Here is a 20,713-nt window from a genome sequence, read left to right on the forward strand (position 1 = left end):
CTAAATATGCAAGACCAGTCTTACGCCACTGTTAACACAGGGCGTTCAACATTAGTTGCCGCTTTATGGGGGAATAAATTAAGAGTATACCCACTTCTCCAGGCACCACTACACCATAAGAATTATTATTTATTATTCTTGTTATATAGGCCTAGTATCTTGGAATTTTACTACATTGTACTATGGTAAATATTAAAGTAGACCCATACACTCTAAAAAAAAAACGCTGTGTCGTTTCAACCCATAGTTGGGTCAAATATGGATAAAACCAACTATTGGGTTATAAATAAATCTATGGGTTGTTGTTAACCAACTGCTGGGTTTGTCCATTTTTGACCCCGTTTTAAAACAACCCAAATTTTTTTTTTAAGTCTACTACTGTATTTTGTTCTTTGAGTAATATTTTGAATAACAAACGCAGAAATGTACTAACTCTATACTTCTACCAAATTATAGCCTAATTTGTTTTAGAAAATAGGTTTTTTTTTTGGGGGGGGGGGTTACTTTTAACCCAGCTTTGGGTCAAAAGAGACATACCTAACATGCTGGGTTAGCCTGGGAAAACCCAGACAACTTCTGGCAAATTTAGATCTGCTCTGCAAGTAGTCTGGCAAAGAGGCCATTCAAGGCCATTTCTAATGCAGAGAAATTGTGGCACCAATCAGAAACGTTGGGGCAGGTTTTACACGATGACGACAGCGCAGCGACGGCGTAGCAAAAGTGATCCGGCAAAAGTCTGATATAGCTCTGCATACGTCATCTCCTTTATCGCTCTGATTGGTTTAAGGTAAATCCAATTGGACACAGAGGCATTTGAGAGACGTCTGTTCATGACGCCCCTTTGGAAATTATTTGTCTATGAAGCTTTGCCAGACCATAACTCAGTTACTACTAAGAATGGTCTGGTTTTAACCAGGCTAATGCTGGGTTGTAATTTAATATAAGCTGGGTTGTTTCAAACAAAAATGCTGGGTTGTTTTAACCCATGGTTGGGCCAAATATTAACATTGTCTGGTTAATGGCTTGGTTTGACCAACGCTGGGTTGAAAATAACACAGAATACTTAGGCCCTATCTTGCACCCAGCGCAGTTGACTTTGTCAGTGACGCATGTATCATTCGTATTTTGCACTGGGTTTTTCCCTCCACAGACGCACGTCGGCAAACTAGGGAATAAACTTGCTCTCCCTGGGCGGTTCAGCGCAAAAAAGGAGGCCTGTTCCGGCGCAAACCATCCCTGATGCTATTTTGCAGTTTCAAAAACCTGTCCGCCACTGACCAAAACAACTAGTCTAAAGTCAGTGGCGCGTTGCGCGTGGTTCATTATGCTATTTTAAGGGCGCATGCTTGACCATAATGTATAGCGTGCACAATTAACGCGCACACACTTTGCTTATCTAATCTACACAGATGCAACTGTTATTTTTGCAAATCATAAATTGTTACAATAAAAAATATTAACACATGAGATAAGGGAAATCATTGTGGGGAGCATTGTGGTGATAGTTTTTATTTATTGTGTGGCTGCATTAAAAAATTATCATGCAAATAACGATTAAAATATTTTCATAAGTTTGTTGTGTGGCTGTATTACGTTTATTTTATGTAAATAATAATTAAAATGTTTTCATAAGAAACCTTATATGAACTTGATTTGTAAGTGTACTTTGGGGTTGGACCTTGCTTGCGTTTCTTGGGTCCGATTTCAAAGCCCCCAACCCCTTTCAGCGGTGAGGGTGGACGCAGCGATGTCCTCTGCTGGCGTCAGGTCACGTGTAGAGGCAGATCCACCTCCCGTTACACGGCGTGCCCGATTTATGCTGGCAAGCTTGGGATTCCCCCGTCTCCTGACATCATTGTAGCGCTTGGCGCAACGATGGGGATGCCAGCTGATGAGACAATTGTGGCTATTTCCTCTCACGTCTGTTTAATCTACGCTGATTTGGGCGGGTTTCTCCTATCCCCATACAAAACAACTTCTCTGTCTTTGACTGCTTTTACAAGAACGTGGGTCTCCTCGGCTGTGAACCGCTCCTGGCGTACGCCTGGTAAATCTGTCATAATAATAGCAACCCCCCATGGGACTTAAAGGGAATGTTGGATAGCGTTCTGATTGGTTTATTTGACGTTACGCCCAAACCACACCTATGAATAATGAACCTACTTCAGACCAACCACTTATTGATTTGCGCCTGGCGCAAGAGTTATTTCTCCCGCCGGGAAAATAGCAACAGCGCCCAAGATCCGCCCACAAAGTCACTTGCGCTTTGCACTTAGAGTGTAAACTCTACCAATAATCCAAAACCTAACCATAACCTCTAAATTTAGAGGGTAAAGGTTGATAAGAATAATATACAAGCACCTAACACAGTCCTAAATCTAACATTGCTCCTAAATCTAATTCTGCAATCCGATTGGTTGATAGAAAGGTTGGTTCCAAGACCAGCGATGTTAACAGACACTAAAAAGTGCTTGGTTGTTTAAACCCAACTGCTGGGTTACTATAACCCATGATTGGGTAACAACAACCCAGCACTGGGATATTTTCAACCCAGCAGTTTGCTCTGTCCAATATTTACCCAGCAAGGGTTAAAAAAGTTTCCTAGAGTGCAGTAACAAATTATACCAGTTAAAACAGTATATTTTGGTGGAAATATTTGATTTCAACTAATCATATAGAGACGCATCAATGGGAACACAAATGAGAGAAAAAAGTCAGATGGGACAGAGCTGCATTATTTTAAAGGGATAGTTCACCCAAAAATGAAAATTCTGTCATCTTTTTTCACTCTCATGTTGTTACAAACCTGTATACATTTCTTTGTTTTGATGAACACAAATTAAGATTTTTTTTAGGAATGTTTGTAAACAGATCTATCATTAGCCCCATTCACTCAATAAGAAAAAAGAAGTGAATGGTGCTCATAAACGGTTTGGTTACAAACATTCCTCAAAATATCTTCCTGTGCGTTTATAAGTAACTACAGGAAAGTGAGTAAATGATGACAGAATTTTCATTTTTGGATGAACCACCACTTTAAAATGAACGCAGGATGTACCTGTTAGCCTTCCTATTGGCAATTATGAGAACTGAGCTAATCTGAAATAACACACCCCAGAGACAAAGTCTTTCAAAACCTGTGGAGAGCCAGTGGGCAGCTTATTGAACTGCTCATTAATATAACTTGTGGTTACAGTAAACACTAAATTTAGATGCAGGGATGTGTTGAGGCTACATTGAATCTCAGCCCACAAGCTTCAGCGGCTCAAAGGCTTCACAGGATAAAAGACATAATTCCTCGGAGAACCAATAGGTTGTTAAACAGATTTCCATACAGAAACAGAAACTCTGATATATGCTGCTTTTGAGCTCAGTAACAGGTCTACTGCCAGCCCAGGGAACAGCAGGGGTGCGGACTGGGATGAAACATGCATGTATCACTGTGAATTCTGATGGTTTTCTTGCAGCACTGCAGTGTTTTTGTATATATGTGCTTTCTCTCTCCTTTGTATGCTCATGCAAAACAACAAAACAAAAAACAGTTATTGTTATATGCTGCAACTGACAACAGTGTGTCTGTGTTTTTGTAGCAGTAGTGTATGGTTTGTCAAGATGATTATCTTAAAATGTACATGATAAAAATGATTGACCGATCGATCACCATTTGACTCAATGCTGGTTCAATTCTTCAAACCACTTTGACTATGATACAAGACATTTCTAGCGCGCTGAGCAAACACATTCCTTACATGTAAGTACTGTCACAACTGTAAGTATTACACCTAGAGCCCAACCGATATATCGGCAGGCCGATATTAGGCATTTTCCAAGCTATCGGTATCGGCATTCATAAAGGCCGATAAATGAATATTTTTAAAAAACAGTCGAAACAGCCTTCAACCATGTTGTTATTTATCAGAACTTAAAGCTCACGTAACACACGCTGTTTCTGCATTTCTGATGTTAATCTGGAGTACCTATAGAGTAGTATGACATCCTTTATATCTCTGAAGAGTCTTTAGTTTAATCAGATTTATAAAAGAAAGATTAGCTTTACCGAATCTTTCCGATAACGTACGAAAAAATGACGGAGGAGGAGTTATAACACGGGAGGAGCGAGTACGAGTCATACAACACTATACAACACTGTTTTAACTTATGATTTACTTGTTCGTGTCATTTATATAATATACACGCACCTATTTCCAACATAAGACAGAAGTCTTACTTACCACGTGTAACTCGTCATGAGCCGGTTCTGAAAATCCACCGCATCAAACACACACGCAAAACTCCGCTGCTAATCCGGATAATAAACTATATCCATTGTTTCCATAAGGCTGGATGTCTTCTCCTTACATCCAAAAACACACTTCTTGTTGTGCCATTGTTGACTTTTGAAATTAAACAAAGCTGAGTGGCGTGATAAGCTGTTAGCAAGCTCTAGCGTCTCCCGCTGACTGACGGCCCATATAAAGAAGTGATACGTATCGAAAACCCCTGAAACGTCAGTTAGAACTGTAATCGAAAAAAACTAGCCGAAACTTGTTCGAACCCTGGCGAAGTGCATTCGGCACAGAAATACTCTGAAACATGCCCAACTGCATTTTTGACACTTTGCCTACATTTAGCATGAGGAAACAACTCTATAACTGTGTTAATAAGTCAGAATGCTTGAAATACCATTAAACCCCCCCTTTAACAGAATTTGTCTCCAGTCTATTCAAAGTTATATTTATGAACCAAGTCTTTTAAAACGGGTAACTTTGATTTGGTTGTTGTTGTTTTTGTTTAAAGGTCTTTACGTTTCATATCTTAAAGGATTAGGCCATTTTCTTAAAAGAAAAATCCAGATAATTTACTCACCAAAGGACTATAAACAATCCCAAACGAGGCATAAGGGTCTTATCTAGCAAAACGATTGTCATTTTTGACAATAAAAATAACAATCATGTAGATCCGGCCGTGATGCGCCAGCTGACCCCACGCAATACGTCATGACGTCAAGAGGTCACAGAGGACGAACGCGAAACTCTGCCCCAGTGTTTACAAGCGTCTTGAAAGAGGACAGTTCCTACGTTGTTGTATGTCAACTGATACTAATTAATGTCTTTGTGGCAGTTTATTGTTTAAAATGGTCCGCAAATGTGCGTTTTATATATGTAACACGTGACCTACCTACGTCACTACGCATTTACGTTAGGTCGCGCTGGACCGGACCTAGACGAAAAGTTGTGGTTTAAAAGTATATATTTGTTATTTTTCTTGTCAAAAATGACAATCGTTTCGCTAGATAAGACCCTTATGCCTCGTTTGGGATTGTTAATAGTCCTTTGAAACTCCGTTGAAAATAACTGTTAAGTGTTGAGTTAGGTATTAAATGTTGGGCTCTATTAAATTCCATTGGAGTTAGAGAAATCCTGCGGTGTTTTCCTCAAAAAACATAATTTCTTTTGGACTGAACAAAGAAAGACATCAACATTTTGGATGACATGGTGGTGAGTAAATTATCTGGATTTTTCTTTTAAGAAAATGGAATATTCCTTTAAGTTTGTATTTTATACATTTAATTTATCAGAACTTTAATATATTTTGATGTTCCTCTGTTCTGTTGTGACAATAAAAGAAACAAGTTACTTTTTAAAATGCATTATCATATTATTTTAGTTAAAACTCATAAATAATCACAAATAACTAATGTTAGGGAAATCCGTTAATGTTTTGTTGCGCGTTTCTGAAATATAAAAAAAGGGAAAAAATATCGGCCGATATATCGGAATTTAAAACCAACAAACATTTGTATCGGCCTTCAAAATCCTTTATCGGTTGGGCTCTAATTACACCTTACACAAAAATAAACAACACTCACAGTCACTCGAATGATGTGCCTTTACGGTAAAACACTGGCCAAAATCTACCACAAAACTTTCTGTAATGTTCTAATTAATTAATTGTGGATGCCCAAAATAACCTTGTTTATTTACTATTTAAATATAGCTTTGGCTTATAAAATGAAATATCTATCTGTTGTGGACATGTGAAGCTAATACGTTCCCATCACAGGCTGGGAATAAAGCCACACTGAATATTGGCCTTTAATGGGTTTAGCTCATTCCAAATGCTAATTACTTACACAACAATAATTTACATATAAGAAATAAAATAAATAATTAGACTTATCAGACTTGACATGTCAATTTATCAACTTACTGTAACATGAATACCAAATAAAGTAAAGTTTCTCTACGAGCTTAAACTGTCAAGCTACTTTAATTATAAACAGCACACTTTTCATGTCATCTATAATGAATGTAGATGTAGAGATATCGACTTCTGACACCAAATTATGAGAATGCAAAAATCAATGACAGTTTTTCTTTTCGCTAAACCAGCTCTAAAGACCTTGAAGGGACGTTGGCTCCTGAAGCATATAAAACTGAATACACAGTGCTTCTTGAGATCGGGCAGGATATGAACCGGTATGACAAAATATTCCTCATTAGAGAATCTCGACAAGGAAATCAGACGTCGGTTCACGAATAACACTGTGCCCTTGAGCCCTCTCAAGATAACCAAACCAATTAATGACCTTTGAAAATAAAAAAACATGACAAGCGTATACTTTAAAAGGCAAACACGTTGTTGTGATGCAGCACGAGTGACTTCTTACGCGCTTTAAACGCACAGTTTATCGCCAGCAGTAACATCGGGCACCTTAACAGGTTGCTATTTCATCTTTGGCAGCTACTTACATTTTCCTCGCCGGCTTTTAGTGTTGGATACGAGCTCCTCTTGAACGCAACAGTCCAAACGTCACCTGCACCGCTCCATTTAATGACGCAAAAAATGTAAGAAATCCCCACACGATTACAACAACGAAATGAAAATCGAGTAATTACGTCAGGGTTTTTTGTCGCACTTCTACCCGTAGAAGACCGAGATACTTTGACAATAATTGTCCTCGCTGATGATTTGCCAGTGCCCTGTTGCTGACGCCGTTGCCTCTCTCGCTCGTCTTTCCATTCGGTTCAGACCGCCAACGAAACTTCGAAAAAGGCGAGTAGGCTACCTTCCTTAACACACATAGGGTACCTGACGGTGTTAATGCATCACATAGGTTCCGATTAGTGTGCAGTGCACGCGCTGATAGGTAAAGGAGTAATTAAGCCGACAGAGCCCGGGGCGCGTGCACTAGCCAAGAATTGATTCTGTGATGCAATGCGGGTTCCGTAACTGGTTTAGTAGGATATAGCAGGTTGACTTCAATTCTGTTAATATTGCCCGCCATTAATATCATGTGATGGCTCATTTGTCTCAATCAGTGTAATCATGGGTTGAGTTTTGGCATTTAAACAAAATGCTATATTATCTATCTATCTATCTATCTATCTATCTATCTATCTATCTATCTATCTATCTATCTATCTATCTATCTATCTATCTATCTATCTATCTATCTATCTATCTATCTATCTATCTGATCCATTTAGGGTTTGTGGTGATTGCATCAATGCTTGCAGACAAGCCTTTTGCCCTATATGCTGTTTTCTTTACAGATGTGACTCATGGGCTGCTGTTGGTTGATCAAGCGGAAAACTGTTTCAGCATATGTTGCTATTCTCTAGTGCGAAATAAAAATCAACACCCTAGTATTCACAGTTTTTCTCAGTCGCTTTGAAGCATTTCTCAGATCAGAAATGTATTTTTCAAAACACTTTGTTCAACCTCCATCAAGTCAGTTGCGCACAACATAAAAGTTTTGGACAAACTGCAAATGCTTTGGTACAATCGTGCAGATGATTATGTACAATTGTCTGCTATTCCCTACATTTTCAGTTGCTTATGTCATTTTCATCAAAAAACATTATACTAGTTTTAAGTTGAATAGTGTTACAGTGAACCTTTCTAATTTGTACTGTTGAATGTAATTTTTTTGTTTACAGAAAAAATTGAAAATGTGAATTCATCAGTTTACATAAAAAAATACTGATACATTTATAAATTGTGCACTCTTGGTATATTGACAACATGGCTGAACATTTTGCCTGTTTTGTTCCTGAACAATGACTTGTCATTTTGATGGCACTGACATGTTTACTGACCACTGTTTACTTTTAAGACATGAACTAAAGATATTGAACAAGTTACAGGCTTTTGCAGCACATCCATGATGTTGTGCAGTTTGTGCGAACTGTTTTGAGAAATGCACCTAATGCAAATTTTAAACATTTGAGAAAAGCCCCAAAGCGACTGAGAAAAACTGTTAAAATAATCAGCATTCCTTCTTAGCGTTGACATTTGATGCAGTGATTGCACTATGATCCAAAATCTGAAGCAACAGGTGTTTGAATATTTATCACACTGAAATGTGCTATATTTCACACCATTGCATCATAAAGAGTAAATAGTTGCACTTTACTGAACATATATTCGAATGGATCATCACTATCTCTGTAAGGATTCAGGACTAATAGAAACAGGTGTGTGTATGAATCAGCAGAGCTGATAAGACGGCCTACTAACATGACCAGCCTGCTGTTGTCTCTGTCCTGTGCGAGTGATCATAAATATTTGCTTTATTCAGCTCCAACAAAACTCTTTGCCAGATAAAAGAGATTACACACACACACACACACACACACACACACACACACACACACACACACACACACACACACACACACACACACACACACACACACACACACACACACACACACACACACACACACACACACACACACACACACACACACACACACACACACACACACACACACACATATACCCTTGTATAAACATGTCCTCAACAGATAATTTAATTTTACATTTTACAAATCGCCTGTATTATGATAGGCAGTGATTTACACATCATACCAAGAAGAAGAAATCATGTAAAAATTACATTGTTTGTATTATATAAGATACAGAAAGTAATTGTAAAGTGATTTTTCCTTGCCTGTGCAATTTTATTGAATACTTCATTACATAAGAAACAGTATAAACAAAGCACCACAATAAATGTAAACTAAACATAGAACAATGTTGTATAATTTTATATTGAGGGTATAATATAGATAAGTAAACATTTATATAGTAAATTTTAAAAGTAAATATGTATAATACATATATTTAGGCAGTGTAGGCTATATACAGATTTTTTTAAAGTCAATTTAAGAAGACACTGAAATGTTTGTTGTTGCTGCTGGCAAGCCACTGAATACGGGATTGATCAGACAATAAAACATTAACCTAGATGATATGTGGGCTCTTGTTTGTTCAGGCTAACTACACCATTATTAAAAGTTTCTTCTTACATTAAAGTTTATCTGTATCTACTACTCAAGTGCACTGAAATGATTTTCTCACCCTCACTTTGGCTAGAGTAGTGTGAAGCGACTCAAGGGAAAGTTGGGGCATGTTCAGAGACGAGATAAAAAACTTCCAGCCGGGAAAGGAAAAGTAAAAAAAAAACAACAGTGTGCGGGCGATGAACAGTTTAGCACACATAGTAGGGAAGCACACACGTGGATGGAGGTTTTCACGTTACTTCTTCAAACGAAGACGCTCTCCAATGGAAAGTAACGCGACGGAAGATCTCATGTTGTAACAGGGCATGGATTTAAGTAGTGAGTATGACTGACTTTCATATCCTTTATATATTCTCAGAATTTGAGAAGTAATTTAAAAAAATTAACTTTCCGTTTTGATTGCTAATTTGAGTTTTGGGAAACACTTTATAACTTTAATTAAGTAAACAGCTTATATTATGTAATGCTTAACAGATTAGCATTCAATGAATATTCAGATCCTGTATCTCAATATGAGTAGGCTATATCAAAATATAGTATAACCCTAAATGTTTACTAACATTTCTCACTATTTAGGTTTACATTAACTTTTTATTATTATTATTATTATTCAAGTAATCTAATATTTTACTGTGTATATTTGCAATCTAATATAGCCCATGTGTTCATTCATTATTGTGGTCCACATACAGACCCATATTTTCCTATTGGTTTGGTTGCCTCACAGGAGTGCTGGCAATGGTGTTGAGCATGGTTGCCTCTCAGATGTCCCATGTGCACACTAAACCATTGGATTTTGTGTGCAATATGGATGCCAGAAGAGTAATGAACAAGGTGAAGGACTTTGAAGAGAAAATGGTAAGACTCCTACATATACCATGTTTAAATTCTTTCCTGTAACTCATAAGAGATTTAGCCAAGCTTTAAAATACATTTTTATTCAATTTGGAGAGATATTTATGCTTTACATTCCAAGTTTCAGTTAGCACCAAAATCCCATTCCATAAAAAGTTGAATAAGGCTATATTTTGACATCAATCAGTTGAGTTATGCAAGAAAATGTATGTTTGTTTATATTTATAAACTATTAACAAGCGGAATGCATTACAGATTCAGTGTTAAAAAAATTGCTATGGATTTAAGCGTGTGCCAAATGCATAAATGTATTGTAACTTGACAGATATCTGTGTGTGTTGCTTATGGACTATACTATTTGTGTCCATCCATTGGCGAGACATTTAACAAGGCTTATTTTTGCTTCCTTTACAGGTAGACTGCAGCACTGTAGCATCTCTACCTTCTTCTATTCAATTACCATGCATTAGGATTCACAAAGCAACCTGGGAGAAAAAATCAGTGAGTTGTTCAATGCTGCCCACTCCTACACACTCCCTCTGTTATAACACTCACCCACTCACTCTGCTCTTGGGCACACACTCTCTCAAACACCCATGTATGTACATTTCCAGGTGCATGAGCGGAGGGCTGAGATCCTGCTGTCTTTGGGGACTCTAGCACAGGACGTGCACACTGCCAGGACACTAAGCCAACCTGGCTGTGGGCTTACTCTGCTGGAGCGCTTGGAACATAGTATCAACAACTACCTGCATATATTGAAACTACTCCACAATGAGGTGAGGATGATCCCTTCAACCTTGTGTTGCTGCCTTAGACAGATTTTGCTGCCCCTTTGTGGAGAGGCTTGCCCTCACAGTCAAATATTGACATACAGCAAAGGTGTAAAAGTGAAAGTGACGTATTTGCCAGTGTATGACAACTCATACTTGGAATGTGACCTTGGCGTTTAACCCATCCAGTGAGAACACATGTACACCTGTATAGCAGTGGGAAGGTATCAGTGTTAAAGAGGGTAATACTAGGCTAATACATTGACTAATGATAACATATACAAAAGTACTATAATTAAATATATGTTGAATTGACCTAAAATGTTTGAATCACAGAACAATTATTTGCTCAAATAAAATATACAAATTTCACTATAACTTAACTATAACAACTTAAGTAACTATTGATTTAATGTAATGTAGAAATAATAATCTTTTTTAACATGTGACAAGCAATACTGTATCATTTAATTTCTCTGAGGAATTATTAACATGGCACAAAAAACACAAATTTGTGGGACCACTGAGGGACCACGTAGTGCTACAAAAAATATCCTGCCTTCCCGGAATCTTTGTTGATTTGTTACGTCATCTTGGTGGCTTTGACTCCAGGTGACCTCTGCTTTCCTTCCACAGGAAAGACAGAGAGATAGAGACACATACTTGTCCAGTGAGAAAGATGGAAACATGGTGCTCCCTGAAGTGCTATACAGCCATGATCAAATATACATACTGGCACTCTTAGAATGAAGTCACGACACTGTATTTTATATAACTTTTAATTTTTTATACAAAATGGTTAACCTACTTCAGTTCCGACATGTTTACCTGTGTTTTCATTGATGTCGACAATAACCCAGTATGTTAATATTTCAAACCAGCTAATTCATTTCTATCACATCGAAAAATGTCCCTTCTGGTCTTCTTTTATCATCATACTGAATATTTTTAGCATGAACATCATCTTCTTGTGTCTGTATCTGGTCCAGCAGGGGGAGCTAGTACAGCCCCAGGCAAATAGCTGTCTGGGTCAGGACTCTAAGGATTTGGGTCTGGTCTTGAAGCACTTTGGACGTCTGCTCACAGGCAAGCTGGAATGGCTCATTGCAGAGATGGCAAAGGGGTGCTAGACTGAAAAACTGACTTCTAATCTCGGCCTTTGTTCAACCTTGTATAATGGGACCAGACAGGCCCAATCAGTTTTAACAATGGCTCACCTACAAAGAAAATGGAGGGCCATGCACTTTGCAGGAGACCACCAACTGTGTTACAAGAAGAAAGTACATGGCGTGTAAATGGCAACACTGCGCCATCTACTGGGTCATAGATAAACTACGAGCATTGAGTGACTGACACACCTGTTGAGATGCACCTTCTGAACTTTTGAAACAGAAAGTATTTGGTGAAGTGATATTTTATATTTCAGATGATATTTATTTATCTTACAGATAAATCCAGAGCATTTGTGCATATAGTATATTTTGTATACACTTATCATTACGATGCAAGATTTTTATTGCCATGTGTAAGCTGTGCATTGGAACATTGATGCATTTACACAAAATACACAATGTAATATTTAAGAAACTATTTAAATGACTAAAAATAATTTTAGATATATTTTGCCTATTACTTTTTTATTGTTACAGCAGTTTCGCAAAAATCTATCATTTGTAAAAGTTGTACATATATAAATATTTAAGTATATTTTCATTTAATTATTGTGTGGATTATCATTGAAGTGTTTTCATTATGTGTTGTATTTATAGTACAGTTCAAGGAAAACACCACCATTTTTCAATGTATTACTATGTTACCTCAAATAAGATGAATTAATACCTATCTTTTTTCAATGTGTGAACTTTTAATCTTTGTACAGCGTTTCGTGAATGTGTTAGCATTTAGCCTAACCCCATTCATTCCTATGGCTCCAAACAAAAGTTTTATTTTGCACCACTTACTCATGTACGGAGTCCCTAAAGGGACATGGAGCAAAAATTAAATAAAGTTTAGTTTCAGGTGCGCACGTGAAACTATCGCGTGCGCACGTGAAACTACCACATAGTTTCACATGCCTGCAAACGTTTCACGTGAGCATGCGAAACTAAAATAAATAAAATATTCTGCACATGAAGGTTTCGCTTGAGCACATTAAATTTTCACGTGAGCACATGAAACTAAATTTTAGATTTTTTTTACTCCAATGTCACCTTAGGGGCATGGTACTCTTGTAACTCATGTGAAAGTCTTTAAATAGGGAAAACATGGAAGTGTTTGGTGGCTTCTAAATTCATCCCTGTTTGGAGCCATAGGAATAAATGGGGCTAGGCTAAATGCTACCACATTCACAAGGTGCTGTACAAAGATTAAAAGTGCACGCATTGTCTAAGTTGAGGTAAGAACATAGTGAAATATTGAAAAACATGGATTTCTAAACTTAATGTGTAGGACTTACATTTGATTAGGTAAGCTTATTAATGTTCTTGTGGCAGAAAAATCAAACATTTTACAACAAGACACATTTTTGCCATTTAGTTAAGTAACTTTAAAGGGATAGTCACACCAAAAATGAAAATTCTGCCATCATTTCTTTTTTCTGATGAAAACAAAAAGGGATTTTTTGATGGGTGATGGTGGGCACGCATCTGATTGTAACCATTGACTTCCATAGTAGGAAAACAAATACTATGAAAGTATTGTGATAAATAATGAAGAAGATATTTTGATAAATGGTACCCATTAAATTCCATCGTATTTGTTTACGGAAGTCAATGGTTACAATCAGATGTGTGTTTACCATCATTTATCAAAATATTTTTTTTGTGTTCATCAGAAAAAAGAAATTCATACAGATTAAGAACAACATGAGGATGAAAAAAGGATGACAGAATTTTCATTGTTATAATTTGGTAAACAAAACATTATCATAAAAATCTTTAATTGAAAAATAACATTCACACAGCTGTCATGACACTTAAAGCCATGAATCACAGAGTACAGCGCAGCCAAAATCACAGGGGAAACCTCAGCATCTGGACCGTGGCAGTCTAAGAAGAAAAAAATATAATGCATGTTGAAGTATGAACCTTATGTTGCCTTGTTGACTTTAGTGGTGATGGACCCTTGCTGGCCTGCCTGATTGGTTGTGTGGTACAACTAAATATATTAAAATGTAGCCCATACTTGATATTACATATTGATCAAAAAGTGTTTTACTCTCACAAAGAATAAAAGCATGAACTGTGGCTGCTTTTCTGTAGGAGACAACAGTTGTCGTTGTATCCATTTTTTTTACATCTCAAGGTTTCTCGTGTGGTGGAACCCTATTAAAAAATATATGTTTAATTAAATTTATTTACTTGGATCAGCCATGTTTGACAATGTTGTAAAATGATTATACACTTGAGACAGTATTAATATGTTACTACCCTGTTTGTAACTGCAAAAAGCCTACAATTGGGAAACAGAAGTATATTAATTGGTGACTACTCTTAAAATAAAGTAACAATAAATACTTCTGAATATATAATAAAGTTGCTGCTCCACTTTGGTTTATTGTCTTTTTAGCCAAATACAAGTGTAAAGTGGATGTATTCATCTTTGAATACTTTGAATGTTTGACCTTCTGCACAATATCTGTACCAGCAACCTAATTAGATTTCCCAAACCTTACCTTGCAAATCTTCATGATGTGCTAAATGTTCTGGGAATGTACAAGGTACTGATCAATGTCATCTATGCATCTGTCTGTGTTGTTTTCATGCTGCTTTTCCTTCTGCTCATCAAGTGCTTATGTCCTAGCAGCTGAGTCTACATCACTAAGGCTTTTTTACCTGGTATTTCAGCATTTAACTCCAACAGAATATTTTTCTGCACATACATGAACATTCTGGTTATAATAATTGAGCTGAAGAAAAATCTATTTCAATTCTTAATAGTTAAGGCTCATTAGCTTTGTTTATTACTTGAGAGTAAACTGATATGTGGTTTAATAGCACAAAATTCAACAGCAGACACTCTGATTCAGATCTTAATATAGTTTTGCATGTTAAGTTAATATGATTAGCGTCACATCTGTCTTCATTTGTGGTTTTCATATGGGCAATTTGCAATGAACACATTTACAATATGAGACACTATCTTGGAATATTTATTATGGAGGTTGTATGAATTGAACATCATATGACATCACAAAATCAACACTATTACTTTTTCTTCCATTAAGAATGCAACCTTTGCCCACTCCTCACACTGTTTCTGTTATTTATATGGCCATCTAAAATGTTCTGCTCACTGTGCTCTCCCAGCACGTTGAATAAGAGACTGGATAATTTCTCAGTATGGATTATAATCATACAAAATAACTTTTTTTATTATTGTGCTAGTTGCTATATTGTATTTATATTACATTTAGAAGTAAAGAAACACATGCAGGGCTGTTTTAATAAGTTTATTTCTTTATTGCTCCAGCAGGCCAGGCCCATCATGCTTCTACCGAAATGGGAACCACATTGTTGCAGTATCACTCTAAAAAATATTGGGTTGTTTTTAACCCAGGGCTGTGTAACTATTGGACAGAACACATTTCTGGGTTAAAATGACCCAAATAATGGGTTGTTTTTACCCAACTGCTGGGTTATTGTTAATCAACCATGATGAAACGGCCCAGCAGTTGGGTTTAAACAACCCAATATTTTTAAGAGTGTATGTTTACTGCTCATATGAAAACCAGTGACATGTAGTAATGCCATTTTATACTGTAGCATTAAAACATTAGACATTAAAACTAATTTTGTTTCAATATTACAGAGTAACAAAAGCAACAAAAATACATTAGCCTCAACATATTCTTAACAATTCAACTAAATAATCGTATAAATGAAAAAAAATGCATCTTAAAATGATTGTGGTTCACTAAACAGTTTTGTCAATTCTATGGCGTTTAAACTTTAAAGGATGAAGGGAAAATGCAGAAGTAAAAAATTATTTCATTTGTTCATGATGACCACTTGATGTCGCCTTTTAACAGAAAGTGGGCCTACACGAATATAAATCCTACGAGGTGACTGGCTTATCTTATAAATATTCATTGTAACATGGTGACGTTACTTGATAACCTTCTTGGAATATCCAATCACATAGTTTAATTAATATTCATGAGCCACCCCTTTCACACAACAGTAGGATTCGTACAGAATATATCTGTGCACCACTGTGATCCTTTGTTTCTTATTTTTTATTTCTCTTTATATAAAACATTTGGAATTATGGTATTATGTGTTATTGCGCTGTTGATAAACCCAGCCATCCAGAACACATTTTACTATTATTTAGATGCACTACATTAAATTCACTCATCTTCATAAAATATTTTAAACTGGGTCTAAATTAATTTTTATTAAATTAGGAGATGTTTTTATACATTTAGATTTTATTGTTAAATTTGAATATTTTGGGTAAGTACAGAAAGTGATTTTTTTATTGTAAATGAATAGTATTAATAATATATTAAGTACCTGATGTCACAAAAATAGTAACTTTGGACGGAGCTCAGCCTGACCTGACCCTATAGTAAAATGTGACCTGTTTTGCATCGATGCATTGTGGGGGGAAAAGGAGAAAAAATGACGTTAACATCATCAGTAATTAATTCAAGAATGAGTTTATAACGTCATACAATTGCAGTAACACTTTTATATTTCATTTATTATTCTTAACACTTTAGCTATTTTTTTTAAAATCTATCTATATATTTATTTTTCCTGTGTACCCCCGGCTGTAGTTATAAATCTTTTTAACAAAAAGCATTAAAATGACGTCACACCAATTCGGGTGCCGCCCCGCGGCATTTCTTCTGGACCCAGAGGCACGACGTCAACCATCGTAAAACACTTACCACACAAGGTTACGAAACAGACGCCATTTTGGCTCAAATGTGAATCGTTTGTAAGGGAATGTCACGCTTCCACAGCGTAGCTTGAGCCAAAATGTCCCACCCTTGCTGCAGTTCGTAGTAACCTTTTCCACGGTAGGAGGGATAAACGAGAGCTGTCGCACAACTAGGCTACTTCTTCCTCGACTTCTGTGGACGACTGAAAAATGGCCTAGTCGTGCCTGGAGATATTCTGCAGCTGTCAAAGACATTAGCGTTTGTTTTATGACGTGAAGTATGCAGAATTTTCATGGAGTTTCATGGCGGAATCGTTTCTGAAGATGATGGGGATTTCACCGGTGAGTAAACGATCAGCCCTGAAATGTCTCTTATCACAGCTATGATGTTTATGAGCCCAACTACTATTGAGAGATTGATGTTGTTATTCAGGCTGAAGTATTTTTATTTGTACTTTTAAAGCGGCAGGATTACCCCTGTAATGAAGCTTTTAAAATAGCTGATAATCACGTTAGTAAACACATGCTGTGGAGCACGCAGTTAATGACTAGCGGTTTATCTGACCAGCTAATAATAGTTAGCAGCAGGCATTAATAGTTTTCTTACACTACAGAATAAACATCTGTAATCTGTAGACATCTGTGCAGTCTCATAATAGCCTATCGTTTATGTTATGAGATGTGTATACGAGTTATATTTAATGTGTTAGTTGTTAACACTTTGTAACTTTCATTAACAAACATTAAATAGTGACGTGACAGTTGTTTATGTGAATTCAGATTTGAATATATATATATATATATGCAACGTATCATAATCACATTATAGTTTCATGACATGTTTACTATATGTTATGTACATAACTCATTTATAAAGCATGTTAATGGTCTTGTGATGTTCTTTATGATTTTACAACTTTTATTGTATGTTAGAGCCGAAGAGTACAGTACCCAGGTTTGAAACTTGCTTTGTCAGAATGAATCAAACAATTCACACAATGCAGAAGTTGCTGTTAGTCATTTAAACTTTCTAATGTGTGACAGAGACTTGCCTATGTTCACATGAAAACTTTGAAAGTTATCTTTGAAATCCCCTTTTCCGCTTATCAGCAACATATCCAGACATCAAAGTAGCTTGTGATGTTGTTTATTATAAATGTGGCATGTCACCGACTTCACTGATAGAAGATCGAAGATAGTTATTTGTGTTGCTTTCCTTTTCCTTCTTAAACCGGAGATGAAATAAATAATTTGTAATAACGTTTGCTGTGATGTGCAAGGCATAAGAGACACTTACTGTAACAGCTGTGACTTCACTTTTTTCCCAGCTTATGATGTAGTGTCACTGGTTTTTTTCCAGTTCCCTTCATTTGTGGAGCCTTATGTTCAACTTCATGGATGGGTGAAATGTCACAGCATGCCCATAGACTTTATCTAGTTAGTAGTAAGAAAGTGACAGTGAAACATTCTTGGAGTGCGGAAGCAATCAAACTGAGCTTCCCATCCCAGACGTAACAGCACAGTCTGGGGTAAATGGATGCTTGGGAAAATGAACAATAACAGGAAGGAAACAACATCTTAACATTCCAACGTGTTGCAAAAGTTATGGGTTAAATCCAGTCTGATATAGTCACATGACATTCTTGAAGTTTATGAGGTTTTTTTTGTAAGAAAAGATTTAATTGCGAATTGAGGGAGTGCCTTCTCTATGTCAGTATAATGATAATAAATTATTAATTTACAAGTTGCAACAAACCTTCATTGAAACATGGACCTTTTCTGAGTAAAGAACATTAGTAACAGGCCGTTACAGTACAGTGCACGACAAGCTACTTATTCATGATCTTGTGACTGATAGCAGATTTACAAAACTGTTCAAGTAGGTGTGGTACAATACAGGGTGTTTTTATTTAGCTGCTTTTTTGTTACGTAACAACACTTTATGTAGCTCAAGAGAATTATAGGTGATTGTGTCACGCACACAGTCACAAACCATATTGTGTTTGCTCAGTGTGTTATTGAGACATCCATAAAATACTTTTTAACGTCTATTAAATCTCTGCACGCAAAATCATCCTACTCATTATAAACTTATACAGGTGTAAAACGGCAGCATGTTACGTTTGACTGCTAATGCGTTATTTAAGGAAACTACTGAGTAATTAAAAGTTAATCGGGTATATGGTCCCTGGTTTCATGGATTACAACCAGCTTCTCCCCAAACCATATTATGTTAAGGGCGTAAAGAGATAAACCAGAGTATTCATATTTTATACTCTAATGTTTTACACTACATTCCTAAACCCTGGGTTAAAAGTAGAGATGCACTGATTGCAATTTTCCTGGCTGATTCCGAGTTCTGATTTTTCTGTAGGTGTGACCTGCCGATACAGATTTTTTGATTCCAATTTTCTTAGTAAAAGAAATATAGACAACATAATGTGGCTACAAATTTTATATCCGTCATTCTAAATATATACAAATTACATTGTAATTCTTTTAGTTTCTAAACAGAATTAAAGCACTGCTTTTGAAACCTGCGTATCGAGCTTTAAATTAAACATTTCACAAGATTTTTTTTCAAAAAGTCAAAAAAATCTTTGGTGTCCCCACTTTCTACGTAAGCAAAAATTTGTTGTGTTTGGGTATGTCCTTTTAAATGCAAATGAGCTGATCTCATCACTAAATGGCAGTGCAGTGGTTGGATAGTGCAGATTAAGGGGCGGTATTATCCTCTACTGACATCACAAGGGGAGCTAGATTTCAGGGACCCATTTTTTCACATGCTTGCAGAGAATGGTTTACCAAAACTAAGTTACTGTTTATTTCATATTTTCTAGATCAGTAATTCTTAAAGTGTGGTCCGCCAAACCCCCCCATGGTCCGCCAAAAAATGCCCTAAACTAGGTGTTTATACAATCGTCACTTATTTAAGTAGACTTTTTTCATATTAAGCTGCAACTCATTTCACATTTACTTTTTCAAATGAAATAAAATTCATAAAACAATTTCTGAACATAGCATTGCATTTGTGTTTAAAAAATTAGTTGTTAGTGCATATTAAACCTAAATTTAGCTTATCCTTCCTATTTTGTTGTTTTTGGGGGCGTGTTAGAATGGGATTCTGTTAGGTGGTCCTAAGAAAAAAATTGAAAGATAAAGTGGTCCTTGGGCTGAAAAAGTTTGAGAAACACTGTTCTAGATTGATAGAAGCACCGGGGACCCAAATATAGCATTTAAACATAGGGAAAGTCCGATTTTCATTATATGTCCCCTTTAAGACCCCGGGAATGAGTGATGTAGAAGGAAACTTGTGAATTAATTAATTATTATTTTCATTTATTTATTTATTAAGTTATCAAGCACATTAATAAAACATTTCTGTAAATGCACCAGAATTAGCCAAGGGCCGTTTTTCATCAGTTGTTCCTAGACAGAATGTTATAGACCGTTTCAGCAGTAACAACATAAACAAGCGGCTGCACGTAGCTTCCGGTAAACTCAGCTAAGAATAAATAACAACAAAGTTCTTTAAACGTATTTCATTTATATAACAAGCAAAAAAACAACACATAAATTACCTAGGAAACCAAAACATTTGTTATTACGAGGCATTTGTTCAAGAGATCAGTTTAGCAACTAGTCAGAGCATTAAAAAAAACGAAACCGGAAGTAAGGTTCGGATCCAGACGTGTATCACGTGCTTCCAATGAAACCATCTATGAGACACCTTGAAAGGAAATACAGTATTCTAAGTTAAAACACATACAATTAAAAGTAAATAAAAATATCACAAAAAAAAAACATAAAATAGGCTATATAACCTTAAATTATTTCTATGACTTCAGATCTTAAAATTAAACAACAGAGAACTAAAACACGACA

General features: G+C 36.2%; 3 protein-coding genes across 6 annotated transcripts in view; 2 read left to right on the top strand and 1 right to left on the bottom strand.

The window, feature by feature from the left end:
• The window catches only part of clcn2a (chloride channel, voltage-sensitive 2a), a 57,542-nt gene extending 49,859 nt beyond the window's left edge, over nucleotides 1–7,683 (bottom strand). Inside the window, exon 1 of the mRNA XM_055202532.2 lies at nucleotides 6,753–7,683. The gene's annotated coding sequence lies outside the window, so the exon portion shown is untranslated. The remainder of the gene's footprint in view (nucleotides 1–6,752) is intronic.
• Nucleotides 7,684–8,735: 1,052 nt separating this feature from the next.
• thpo (thrombopoietin) lies at nucleotides 8,736–12,654 on the top strand. Of its 2 annotated transcripts, none has more exons than XM_055202544.2 (5): nucleotides 8,736–9,629; nucleotides 10,004–10,169; nucleotides 10,581–10,667; nucleotides 10,781–10,945; nucleotides 11,929–12,654. In XM_055202544.2, exons 2-5 carry the CDS (start codon nucleotides 10,050–10,052, stop codon nucleotides 12,067–12,069), a joined length of 513 nt encoding a protein of 170 aa, XP_055058519.1. In that variant the 5' UTR covers nucleotides 8,736–9,629; nucleotides 10,004–10,049; the 3' UTR covers nucleotides 12,070–12,654. The 2 variants fall into 2 exon arrangements, with proteins under 2 accessions (XP_055058519.1, XP_055058518.2); XM_055202543.2 differs by having other exon boundaries at nucleotides 8,739–9,629; nucleotides 10,039–10,169; nucleotides 11,929–12,653.
• A 4,169-nt stretch (nucleotides 12,655–16,823) lies between these two features.
• The window catches only part of zfyve9a (zinc finger, FYVE domain containing 9a), a 30,426-nt gene continuing 26,536 nt past the window's right edge, over nucleotides 16,824–20,713 (top strand). For all 3 annotated transcript variants that reach the window (XR_012357625.1, XM_055202545.2, XM_073853300.1), the window contains exon 1: nucleotides 16,824–17,170. The gene's annotated coding sequence lies outside the window, so the exon portion shown is untranslated. The remainder of the gene's footprint in view (nucleotides 17,171–20,713) is intronic.

Source organism: Misgurnus anguillicaudatus, chromosome 2 (genome assembly GCF_027580225.2).
Source record: "Misgurnus anguillicaudatus chromosome 2, ASM2758022v2, whole genome shotgun sequence".
In the NCBI taxonomy this organism is placed as follows: Eukaryota; Metazoa; Chordata; class Actinopteri; order Cypriniformes; family Cobitidae; genus Misgurnus; species Misgurnus anguillicaudatus.